Source organism: Martes martes (assembly GCF_963455335.1).
Source record: "Martes martes genome assembly, chromosome: 10".
Lineage (NCBI taxonomy): Eukaryota > Metazoa > Chordata > Mammalia > Carnivora > Mustelidae > Martes > Martes martes.
The window spans coordinates 60,756,523-60,769,407 of NC_137898.1; the positions used below are offsets into that span (position 1 = coordinate 60,756,523).

The window sequence follows — 12,885 nt, forward strand, 5'->3', positions numbered from 1 at the left end:
AAGTTACTTCACTGTCTCTCCTCCAGAATGACTTCACTTTTCCCGGGAACTGCTCCAGGCTGAGGCTGGCCCAAGACCCAGCAAGAATTCCCCAGTTGTCCCTGTTCCCACCTCTCCCTGGGCATCTCCTCCCTCCACCCACACGCCAGCTTTCCCCATCTGAGGGAGGCTTAGCGCTTGTCTCTGGGCCAGGCCCCACATCACAACCTCTCCCCTATCATCTTTCCCCTTCCCCTCCTTCCTTGTCCCTCCTTCTCCCAAACAGTAAGGCTGCTGTGCTGCCTCCTATCTGGGGAGCCCTTGTTCTAGGCACAGAAGGGGAGATTTACCCAGGCCCTCCGAAGTCCCAGGTCTGAGGAGAGCCAAGACATTTATCTTTTTTTTATTTTTTTTATTTTTAGATTTATTTATTTGTTTTAGAGAGAGGGAGAGCACGTGAGGTGGGGAGGGGCAGAGGGAGGAGAGAGAGAAACTCCTGCAGACTCCCCGCTGAGCACAGAGCGGGATGCAGGGCTCCATCCCAGGACCCCGAGATCATGACCTGAGCCAAAGTCAAGAGTTGGTTGCTTAACCGACTGAGCCACTCAGGCGCCCCAAGCCAGGGCCTTTAAATGATTTTTTTTCTCTAAATGTAAATGGAAAAATGTCAGCCTAGCATACATGCCTCTTTCCCTTTTCTTCTGCCCCAGCCGAGCTGATCAACAGAGACACTGAGGTCCAGAGAGAGGCGGGACTGCTGGGTGATCCCACAGCTAGTCAGGTGTCCTGTCTGCTCCAACACACATAACTTGAATCTTCTAAGAAAAGGAAGCAATCCAGCCCATCAAGAAAAAGGCCCTTTTCATCTGAGACTAAATTCTGGGATGAATTTATCTTATGTTCCCCAAAGAAGGGCCATTGAGGGATGGAGAATATTTGCAGAAGTTCAAAGGCTAGTAGGATCTTGGGGCTGAGAGGGGTCTCAGAGGCCTCCATCCAACTCTACCCCCCACTCCTCCTGTTGGGAGCCTCTAGCCCATCTCCCTGCTCCCCTACCCCCCTTTCAAGGAGCTCCCCATGTGGGGCATCCCTGACAGTAAAAAGCTCTGCATGGAGCCAAATCTCTGGCCATTGTTCTCAGGGTGGGGAGCTGGGCTGTGGGGCTGAGAAGTTCAGGATCTGAGAGCAGGAAAGCCAGGCCAACCCTGCTGCCTTCTCTCCCACAAGCCACCTGCCTGGACCAGAGCTGTTTACAGCCTGCACAGAGCCTTGCTCCTGCCCACTGGACGACTTTAACCCTATCTGTGACCCCAGAACCCACGTGGAGTACCTCACGCCCTGTCAGGCGGGCTGCACAGGCCGGGCGGTCCAGGAAGCTCTGGACAAAAGTCAGGTGGGTCGGGGCTCCGACGGCTCCCTCAGCCTCCCCTGAGCTCTGCCCCTCCCTGTCTTTGTGTACCCATCACCGTCTCCATCTTTCCACATTCTCATTCTGGGGCTCTTCTCTCTGTCCATCTATCTGTTGGCCAGTCTGTCTCCTTCTGCTGGCCAATGGAGAACATGATTCTTGCAATAACCTTTCATTGCCAGTCTGGCCCCAGCCATGGGCCGGGTCCCAGAGCACAAGGGTGAGCCCGATCTGACTCCAGCTCTCTGTGCAGGGGAGAGGTGAAAGGAAACAAGTCAGGAATTCCAGGGATGGGGATAGGCAGGTACAGACAAAGATGGAAGAAGCCAGGGAGGGTCGTAGAAGGCTTCCTGGGACGTGACCCAAGGCTTCCTTGGGTCTTCAAGGATGAGTGAGCCAACTAGGAAAGGGCTTTCTAGGCAGGGGGAACTGCAGAAGCAGAGTCTGCACACCCATGCACACAGTGTTTCAAGAACCTGGAAAGAACTTGTTGGAGCAGAAGCATAATGTTTCAAAGAGGGAAAGTGAGGCACAGGCAAAGAAGGGCCATGAATGCTGGGCCACCAGTAAGGACTTTACCAAGAGAGTGTTGGGGAGCATTGGTTAGGCTGGCAACAGTGTCAGATCTGTGTGTGATCACACTTGAGGCTGTAGGATGGAGGAAGGTGAGCAGAGGCTGGCTCAGTAAGCCCAGTCAGTCAGTCATTCAGTCAACAAACCTTCATAGAGCTCCTCCTCTGTGCTGGTCCCTGTGTGGGGGGGAAAGGGGGACTGAGGACCCAGAGCCAAGGGACCCTACCCTCAAGGAACTCCCAGCAGTGAAGGAGGCAGAATAAGCAGCCCCATTGCATACGGTGTGAACTTTAAACAGGTCTCCAAGACTAGCCACTCCTTGCCTTTCTCTTCAGTCCCCCAAATGAGAAATGAAGAGAATACCTGCCTTCCTCAGACCCCCAGACTGCAGAAGAGCCTGTGGAAGGAGAGGGTGCAGTGTCAGACTGGCCATTATAAGGGGTTCAGAGTTCCCAACCTTTGTCATGGGGAACTCCTGCCTTTACATCCTGCTGAGCATCGGTGTGCAAGTCCAAGGGTCCTCCCGGTAGGGACCTGGGACCCATGGGCTGGAGCCCTGAAAAGCACCAGGCTGATGGGGCTTCAGGCCATCAGGCGCCACCTAGGGGCTGTGCAAACCCTTTGCGTTTGCAATCGCAATCCCAGCCTTCGGACCTTCTTAATCCTCACTGTCTTTACCTGGTTTCATCTCCCTGAGACCCTCCCGGAGACCAGTTCCTACTGGCTGGGGCAAGATCCCCCAGGGAACTGTGAATTTTTGTGGATATGGGCCCCTGAGCACCCCAGCCTGGTCATCTAGTTTGAACCCCGCCCTGGTTCTGTTACCTCAGGCAAATTATTTAATCTGTGTCTCCGTTTTCCGGGTCTGTAAAACAGAGGTAATCATATTGAGTACCTACTGTATGCCGGCCACTGTGCTGAATGCTTTCCTCGGGTAACTTCATTAAATAGTGAGTAAAGGGTCACATGACAAAGCCCGTGAAAAGTACTTAACACAGTGGCTGGGAAATTTTAAGCACTGAGTAAGTAGTACATACTTCTGTTATGCCCATTATACAGATGGGAAATGGAGGCTCAGGAAAGGACTGGGCATTGCCCACAGTCTTAATGCCAGAGCTGGGATTATAACCCAGGGTTCTGGCCTCCCAGCCCAGCCCCCTCCTGAGAGCTTCCTCAGAGGCTGTGTCTAGGGATAGTATTTGGAGGAAGGTGTGCTGGTCAGCACTCAGGAAGTGTCACTCTGGCCTGGAATAGTCTTGCTGCAAACCTGCCTCCTCAGGCCGACCGTGAGCGAGCTCGAGGGCCTAGGGCTGGGTCGCTCAGTGGCCAGCACGGTTGTGCTCAGAAACCATTTATGGAGTAAATGACCAGGGGAAAGACAGGGAGAGGTGGGTGGTTGGTGGGATCTGAGGCTTAGGGGGTGAGGCTGAACCCCCCCCCCGGGGGAGTGAGAATCGGAGGCAGCTGGAGAGATTGAAGTCATCCATAAGAAGAACTTGCTGCTGGAGTTAGATGGATGGGAATGAGAGCTGGGAAAACTCCAAGAGGAAGGCCCCTAGCTCTTTGTCCAGCCCAGCCATCTTCTGCCACTCAGAAAAGGCATAAGGGCGGGTCTCTCTCTTCTAGCAATATTGCCTGGCCTAGTTCTCCCCTTATCTGTCCCTCCCTTGTGCCTCCAACCCAATGGCTCGCTCAGCCTGGAGGGAAAGGGCCACATGGTGTGTGCTCAGCAGGTCCCACACCAGATCTCTCTCTTTCTTTCTCTCACCTTGCCCTAATTCTACCTCCTAAGTATCTCTCAAATCAAAACCCGTTTTCCCATCCTCCTCCCCCTCCCACCACTCTCTCCGAGGTGGGCCTCTTGGCCTGCCTCCCCCTTCTGGCCCATTCTCTTGAAGGAGCCACAGTGACTTTGGTGCTCTCAGCCTTTGTCCCTCCCTCCTGTGCTTAAATGCTTCTCAAGGCTCCCAGAGTCCACCTCAGAGACTCCCAACCCTTTTCACAATGGGAAGCATCCAAGGCTGCCCACGGCTGGAGGTGACAGGCTTCCCCAGGCCAAGCGGACCACCCCGAGGGCTGATGGCACCTGGCCCTGCACACCTGTTTCCCAGCACAGGCCAAGGCTCCCTGGGACACACTGGGACACACTCTGTTCTCTGGGGAAGAAAAGCCTAGGCTTCCTGGCTGGCTTTGCTCCTGGGAGGCACCCAGAGACATGGGCAGTGGAGACCACTTCTGAAGGAATCAGGAGCTGGAAGTTTTCCAGGCCACGTGGTGGTGAGAGTGCAGGCTGTCCTCAAGCATGCCCCTGGGCCAGCCTGGGGGCCATTCCTTGCAGCTTGAAAAGGAGTCAGCTTTTCACAGACTTCAGCCTCTGGAGGGGTCCCAGTTTTGGGGGGGAGTCTCCTATTGGATATCACCCTGGCGGGATGGAGGACTAGGCTTTGTCCTCCAGCCCTGGAGCCCCCAGACCTCAGAAAGCTGTACTCCCTTGTGTGAGTTCTGCAATCCTGCTGGGGCCAAAGCTTGCTTCAGGACCCTGCCCATCTTGCTGGGTTCCAGCCTCTCTAAACAGCTTTCCATTTCTGCCAGTGCCTGGGTACCCTCAGGACAATGTTTTCAATACTTTACCCAGCATTTTGTTGTCAGCAGGATGATTGGCAGGGCCCCCGCCCACTGTGTTTCTGGTAACAGCAGTCCAGGTTCCTCTTTTGTGTCCCAAGCTCAGCAGGCCACTGGGCCCAGTGCAGCCCGAGCGCCTCCCCTCTGCCCTCCGCTCCAGGCAGACAAAGACTTGCAGCACTCTTGCCTGCCACTTTCCTGTTATTTTACATCTGACCTTCCTTCCCTTTCCTCATTTCAGTTTTCCTCTTGGCAAATTCCTATTCATTCTTCCAGAGCCAAATCCAGCACCCCTCTCCAGGGAGGTCTTCCTTGCCCTTCACCTGCTGAAGCCTGGTTCCCATGGTGCTGTCTGGGTCCCTCTCTCCTGTGCTGGAATCTCTCCTTGAGAGTTTTCTCTGCGACCCAGTGCCCTGGAGGACCTCAGTGAAGTAGAAAGGGAGGGATACCAAGCTGGAAAATCTGAGCTCCTTCCCCAAAACACTCTTAAATAGTTTGTTTTTTTTAAGGTTTTTTTATTTATTTGAGAGAGAAAGAGAGAGAGCACGTGCAAGAGAGCGTGTAAGAGAGAGTGGTCATAAGCACAGGGGACGGACAGAAGGAGAAGCAGGCTCCCTGCTGAGCAGGGAGTCCAATGCGGGGCTCGATCCCAGCACCCTGGGATCATTACCTGAGCTGAAGGCAGATGCTTAACTGACTGAGCGAACCAGGTGCCCTTTTATTCCCCATAGCTTTTTTTTTTTTTTTAAAGATTTTATTTATTTGAGAGAGCGAGCCTGAAAGAGATCCCCAAAACAATCTTGGTTACTTTGATTCCTGGCACAGTCAGGAATTTGGAACATTCTGACATCACCAGGTGAAAGAATGAGCAAGTTCGTGTGCACGTGAGTGTGTATGATTGTGCATGCTGTGGGACTGCGGTGTGTGCGTTAGAGTGACAGTGGTGTGTATGGGAGTGTGTGTGGTGTGGTGGAGGGTGAGGCTTTCCCAGCCCCTCGCCCTCTTCTGTCCTCTGCTTCCCTCTCCCCACAGCCTCAGCCCCTGTGTGTGGAAAGCATGTGGGCTGCGTACCTGCCTGGCTGTCCCCTCCCACTCGCCCTGGGTCCAAAAAGCCTAGCCTCTAGCCAGCTCTGCCCCAGCTGGTTGGTGCCCTCAGGTCCCCCACAAGCCTTCGGGGGCCTCAGGCACTTGGCCAGCTGCTTGCCCTTGGAGGCTCCTGAAGGCTTTTCTCTGCCCCCTTCCTGTTCTAGGTTTTCTACACCAACTGCAGCTGCGTAGTGGGGGGCGGCCCTGTGCCTGCGGGCTCCTGCGAATCGTCCTGCAGCCACCTGGTGCTGCCCTTCATGCTCCTGGTCAGCCTGGGGGCCGCCCTGGCCAGTCTCACCCACACACCTTCCTTCATGCTCATCCTAAGGTGAAAGCGGGCAAGCCCAGACCCAGGGGATCCCAGAAAGTCCTTAAACCCAGGCAGGATAAGGGATCCTAGAGGCAGGGTTTGAAGGAGGAGGCCACTCGGGTGTCCTGCCCGCCCCCGCCCCCCCCATAACAGACCAGGTTCTCCTTGCCCTGTCTCCATCTTCATGGCAACCTACTAAAGTGACATCATCCTCCCCCATTTATAGGTAAGAAACCTGGGGCTCAGAGAAATTCAGAAGCCAGCCCCAGGTCTCGTGGCAAGTGTTGAGTAGAGCAGTACCGGGGTCAGGGCCCAGAGCCAGGCCCCTACTTGCCCCAGGAGAGGAGAGGCCACCCAGGCACAGTGAGGACAAAGCGGAGCGTTGCCTGATGGCCCATCCCCCCACCCTGCCCGTAGTGGGTGGGTCGGGTCTCAGGAGGGCACAGCCAGAAAACCCAGCCCTGTCCATGTGGTTCATGATTTTTCAAGTCCATGAGCCCTTACAGGTCCACCATGGACCCAGCCCACAAGAGTACTGCCTCTTGTTCCCTGATCTTTCCGACCATTGTCCTAAGGGTGCCTGCTGGGACTGACAGATTGTTACCTGAGGCCAAAGTCAGCATGCCTAGGGTGGGGGCCGGAATAAGGGGACCTCAGAACAGGATAATTCCAAGAACAGGATATTTCATTGTGTTGGGATTATTTTTTAAAACCACTTTTTTTTTTTAGGTTTTTATTTGTTTATTTACTTATTTGAGAGAGAGAGAAAAGGAGCAGGGAGAGGGAGAAGCAGACTCTCCACAGAGCAGGGACCCTGACTTGGGGCTCGATCCCAGGACCCTGGGATCATGACCTGAGCCGAAGGCAGACACTTAACCAACCAAGCCACCCAGGCATTCCTGGGATTATTATTTTTTTTAAATATTTTATTTATTAACTTGACAGACGGAGATCACAAGTAGGCAGAGAAGCAGGTAGAGAGAGAGGAGGAAGCAGGCTCCCTGCTGAGCAGAGAGCCCGATGCGAGGCTCGATCCCAGGACTCTGGGATCATGACCTGAGCCGAAGGCAGAGGCTTTAACCCACTGAGCCACCCAGGTGCCCCTCCTGGGATTATTTTTATTCGTTATCTGTTTTCTGGAAAATTACAAGGAGGATAGCACCCCTCACAAATATGAGAAGACACATAGATCTGTAAAACCGGCTGGCCTCCAGAGAGAAGTTAGAGGACTCCTATTTCCAGCAGGCAGGCAGCCTGTGTGAGAGGAGTTAATTCAGGCAGTGGGCTGCAATTTCTGACTCTTGACACCCACCTGCTGTGGGATCTTAGCCAAGTCACTTAAGCTGTGTAAACATTCATCAGTCTCCTTATCTGTAAAATGGGCTAATGGTATAACCTACATCATGCAGGGTGAGGTAGGGGTTGCAGTGTAGAATGATAGAGCCTGTAGTAAGCACTCCGTAAACACCAGCTGCTGGTATTGCTAAGGAGGAACAAGTCATGGCCCGGGGAATCCTAGGCTAGGGCCTCGAAGCATTTTGAGAAGTTAGAAGGCATGTCTGACTACCTAGTTTCAGGTTTTGCGGAGTGTAGGAGGAAGGAGGAGGAATTTGGTGGGCCCAGGTGTCAGGGGGAGTGGGTGGGAGGTGTCTGTGAGCAAGAAAACAGGGAGTCCAGCACAGGGTCCTGATGGCTAGTGGGAGCACCTGGAACGTGGGTGCTGGGCTCCACAGGTTGAAGGGAAATGGAGTGGGGAGCCTGAACCCACCCCTGCCCCAGCGCCCAAGACCTTCGGACTTGGGGAATGCTGGCCCTGGGTGGTGAGAGAGAAGGGGGATGATGAGAGTCCCTGGGGGGCCGGGACCCTCTGAATCCTCATGTCGCCGTGTTTCTGCTTGTTAGGGGAGTGAAGAAGGAAGACAAGACTCTGGCTGTGGGAATCCAGTTCATGCTCCTGAGAGTTTTGGGTAAAGAACCTTCCTGGGACCCTTAGCTCCAACACCCGTGGTGTGCCGGGCCTGGGGGCACAGGGGTGAGCAGGACCCAGGTCCTGACCTCAGGGTTTGTGGGACCCTGGCAACAGATTGGACCTGGGACCCTGGAGGTGGGCGTACGAACAGCAGTAGAGCCTTCTAGCGAGGCAGCACCAGCATAAGGGCTGGGCTTGAGGGCCAAAGACTTATGGGACAAGAGGCCCCAGTGGCTCTGGGGTGTTGTGTCTGCCAGGGAGCAGGGAGGTGGGTAATGCAGGCATGCCAGACCCCATTGTCCCCTGACCACCTCCTCTTGCAGCCTGGATGCCCAGCCCTGTGATCCACGGCAGCGCCATCGACACCACCTGTGTGCACTGGGCCCAGAGCTGTGGGCGTCGGGCCGTGTGCCGCTACTATGACCACGACTTGCTCCGAAACCGGTGAGACCTGGGGTGGGGGCTGCCAGGGCCCTCTGGGAAGGCTGCTGGCAATACTCCTGGGGTCCCAGGTAGGAGAGCAGCAGGGACAAGAGGCCCATTCATATCCCACTGTGAGGCAGCAGGTTCTGTATCTTGTACTGAGCTCACAAGTCCTATGACCCGGCCATGGTCCCCAACTCTTACAGATGAAGAAAGGGAGAGTTAAAGCAGCCCAAGGTCACATAGCTGACAACTGGCAAAACTGGGTCTTGAACCCAAGTGGTCTAAGCATGGTCTGTGCAGGAAATGTGTCATCATGGTTGAGTGTGGGGAGAATTAAGGGAACAGCCCAGCTGTGAGAGAGAGAGACAAGGAGTTGAAGTGGGGTTGGGAGAAGGCCTCTCTAGGACACAGGAGGCCTGGTATCCAGCCCAGATCTGTCTGTCCATCAGGAGACCTGCATTTTCTGGAACCAAGTCTTCCCATCTGTGCAATGGGGAGCCCAAAGGAACCTGAAGACCAAGAGGCTGCTGGGATGGGATAGGAGGTTGGAGGGGACTTGGTGACAGGGCTGGGAGCAGGGAGCTGGTCACTGCCAGCTCTGCGGAGGGCATGGCTCTAGGGGCTGGGACTGACCAAGGCATTTCCTAGAGGAAGAAAAATCAAGTAAGAGCCTTGGTGAGTTAGGCAAACAGGGGGGAGGGAATCCTCTTGTGGCAGGTGGGGTGATCTAAAGTTGCAACTGTCAGGCCCCCTGAATTCTTCAACAGTCAGAGAGAAGCAGGTGTGGCCCAAGCTACAAGTTGGCCAGGGACAAGGCAGGGAGGATGCCCAGGCTTCTGCCCCCCACCCAGTGCTCCTTCTGCAGAGCCTCTCCCCTTCTATCTGGGAAGGGCCCCTATAGGGGTCAACTCCAGGGGCTTCCCTGTCTCCCCAACCAAGGCCAGGGTGATGGGGCTATTGCCCTGGGGCTGAAGGCCTCTTTCCCCACCTCCCCCCACAGGGCTTCAATGTCTCTGACCACACATTGAGTCGTGATGGCTGACCTTGCTCTGCCCCACCCCAAGGACATCCAACCCCTAAACAGGGAGGTCCTGAATTCACGGGTCCCTTGGTCTTTTCCAGGTTTGTTGGCCTCCAGTTCTTCTTCAAGACAGGCTCCCTGGCCTGCTTTGCCTTGATTTTGGCCATCCTAAGGCAGCAGGACAAAGACGAGGGGATCCAGGTGACCGTATCCACATCTGGCCTACAGCAGCAGCTGTTAACGTCAGGGCCAGAAAAGAAGCCTGAGGAATCCAGAGTGTGAGCTGGTCCTAGAGGGGCAGGAATACGTTCTCTGGGCCCTTTGCCCAATCTTGGGTGTCAGGAACCCTGTTTTCCAGTTCCGACTCCTCTGCTAACTTGCTCTGTGACTTCAGGCAAGTCACTAACCCTCTCTGGGCCTTTGTAACTCATCTGAACCAAAGAGTTGTCTAGGGGTTTGGTGTGTTAGCCACTTGTAAAGCACGCACGATGGTCTTCTCCCTTCCTCTGCCAGCCGGTCGGGCTGACCTGAAACCAGGCTTTCCTGGCAGAAAGACTGTATCTCTTTCCCCCAGGCCCTAGAATAGAGAAGTAGACCATAGCAGGCCGGGCTGCCTTACACACCTGGTCCTGGCCCAGCTCTGCCGCTCGCCTGGAGGAGCCCACCCTCTCTGGGCCTCAGGCACCATCTCTGATGGGCAGAAATGGACTTGCCAGCTTTTAGGCCCCTTCCAGCTATGGCCATCTCTGTGGTCAGGATGCATTCAGGTCTCCTCCCTAGCCCCGCTCAGCCTGGAGGCGGGGCCAGGACAGTCTCTGTCAAGAAATATCCATTTGGCGCCCCCTGGAGGCAGAGCCCTGAGCTCTGAGGGGTGCCCACCAGGGAGGAAGCTGGCCTCACACTCAGAACACAGTCAGGCCTTCAGCAAACCTGGCATGAGGGCCCCTTGGGGCACTTAGCTGAGGGGGGCGGCTAACTCTGTAGACTCAGGAAATTCTAGTCCTTGCCTCAGGGAGCCACAGTCTGGGCCTGGTCTCTGCCTTAGGGGCTCCATGGGGTAAGGAGATCCAGGCCCCACATTTGGGCATTTTCTGACTTCAAAGACCAAACACACTCAACACACATTCACTGGTACTTATGCATGGCCAAGGCTTCACACACTGACCAACGCCCACCAAAATCACTGTGACCCCTGTGGACTAGAATCCAAATTTCACCATTTCCTTTCAGGTGCCCCAATCCTTGTTGCCTATCGCTCTGTAGATAATGTCTGGTTCTGTGATAACCATGTTTTGGGGGCAACACCTGGTTCTCTGTGATGCATGAGTTGGTGTAAGGACCTGTTCTTTGCAAGGCCAAGGAGTGAAATGTCTGGCTCTGGGTAGGGAGTGGGTCTGTGGAATGCTTGGGTCTGAACCAACTGGTCCTTCAGTGGGCCTTGTCTTGTTTTATGGCCAGTCTTCTCCGGCCTGGCTGTCCCTCTGTGGAGGGGGAGAGAGTTTTCTGATGTACCCCAGCCCATTCTGTGGTCACCACACAGCTGACCTGGCTGGGACCTGCTGCGTGGGAAGCAGGAGACAGAGCTGTCAGCCGTGGCTTCCCAAGCCCGGTGTCCAGCCCCGTGCTGGAGGCAGGGGAGAAGCTGGGGGGCAGGAGGAGGGCATTGGGGGCCCATGTGGCTCTGGCCCTCCGAACAGCTCCTGTGGCTGGACTGTGAGGTTCTTCCACGTGAAAGAAGAGGAAGATGAAGGTACAGAAGTTCTAACTCCCATTTTGATTCTACTGGTTGATACCTTCAAATGTTTAATAAATATCTGAGCCTGTATTTATCAATGCCAAGAATTTCAAGGTTTCTTCCAACAAGATGAGGCCATTCACATGTGTATATTCCTTCTCCTTCCCTCCTGTTTCCCAGGTTTTGCAGAAATAGTCTGAAATTATACACACGGCTTATTATTAAATTTGTTCTTGCATAACGTCTCTTATATTACAAAATTCCTTTCTTACAAAGTGCATTAGAGCTTGCAGCAACCACATTATTTCTAGTTATTTAGATTTAAGTTTTACTGGATTCATTGTTCACTGTTATTTATTGCATATGACATCGTTCCCTAGCTGTATATTCTGGTCTAATTTTCATTTGACTGGGTTACTTCCTCTAGTAATGGTTTCAGAAATGGAATAAGGTCATGAAGCTTTCCGAGTCCTCACCTGTTCAGATTCTCATTCACATTTTACAGAAAAGGAAACAGTTCAGAACGAATAAGCAACTTGTCCAAGATCATATAGAACATAAATGGTGGAGCCAGGGTTCTGTGGGAATGGAAGCTTATACACTTTGGGGAGCCCTCTTGAAGAAGAAGAGCACAAGGGGCCCCTGGGTGGCTCAATGGGTTAAAGCCTCTGCCTTCGGCTCAGGTTATGATCTCAGGGTCCTGGGATTGAGCCCCACATCGGGCTCTCTGCTCAGTGGGGGGCCTGTTTCCTTCTCTCTCTCTGCCTGCCTGTCTTCCTACTTGTGATCTCTGTCTGTCAAACAAATGAATAAAATCTTTAAAAAAAAAAAAAAGAAGAAGAGCACAAAATTTGGTAAGAAAGTAAATATTTATGTAGAACGAGAAAAGAAGTCAAGGCAAATACATCACACAATTCAGAAAAATAGCATATATTTTACCAACAGTTGCACACACGTCTAAAATACGTTTTCCTCCGCCGATGACTGGCAGGATTTTCTGTAGCCTAGCTTCTGGTTCTGTCATTGCAAACCTCTTTTCCTTCTATTGCCCATGTACTTCCAGGGCCAGGCCACATAAAACACATTCATGCCCCAAGATGACCTCTGGATATGACACCTTGATGTCACAATGCTGAGTGAGTTGGACAGTGGAAGGGAAGATTCCTAGAGGCCATTCTCTACATGCAAGTGATTAGCAATGAGTTATCTAGAAACAGAGGTGACTGAGAACCCTATAAATATATCCCAACAAACCCAAATTAAGTTGATCCCCAACTTACCTGCCCCTTAGTCAGATCCCAGAAATGCCCATTGGCCTCTCCAGCCACCTCACATAAAGAGGAACTGGGACACAAGTAGTTGGAGTAGAAAGAACCAGAAAATCTTAACTACTTGTGATTAAAGTACCTCACCTTTGCAAATTTCCCAAGAACACGATGATGTGAACACATTGCAGAGGCCCCTCCCTGGGCCTGAGGAGAGACGATGATACTCAAGCAACATTAGCTTCATGCTGAATCCACCTCTGGACCGAGCTGAGATTTGAAGGACAGGGTGAGGTCCTTGTGCTTAAAACCTCCCAGGCTGGTCAGGGCAAGAAGTCATCACAAGAGAGACGTGGGGCTGAGAGCCAGAGGTGGAGCAGGTCAGCGCTGGAGGGGATCCCAGCGACCAAGGAGGTCCAAGGAGCAGCCCTCTTAATGGCCTCTGGCCAATGAGGACCCACAAGCAATTGCATCTGTGAGCTCACTTTCTT

General features: G+C 53.5%; 1 protein-coding gene across 5 annotated transcripts in view; it reads left to right on the top strand.

The window, feature by feature from the left end:
• Nucleotides 1–11,374, top strand: part of SLCO2B1 (solute carrier organic anion transporter family member 2B1) — a 45,215-nt gene extending 33,841 nt beyond the window's left edge. For all 5 annotated transcript variants that reach the window (XM_080815936.1, XM_080815937.1, XM_080815939.1 and 2 more), the window contains 5 exons: nt 1,207–1,372; nt 5,833–5,996; nt 7,881–7,945; nt 8,271–8,391; nt 9,496–11,374. In XM_080815936.1, the coding sequence (XP_080672062.1) occupies nt 1,207–1,372; nt 5,833–5,996; nt 7,881–7,945; nt 8,271–8,391; nt 9,496–9,676 (697 nt within the window). In that variant the 3' untranslated portion in view covers nt 9,677–11,374. The remainder of the gene's footprint in view (nt 1–1,206; nt 1,373–5,832; nt 5,997–7,880; nt 7,946–8,270; nt 8,392–9,495) is intronic.
• The last annotated feature ends 1,511 nt before the right edge of the window (nt 11,375–12,885 follow it).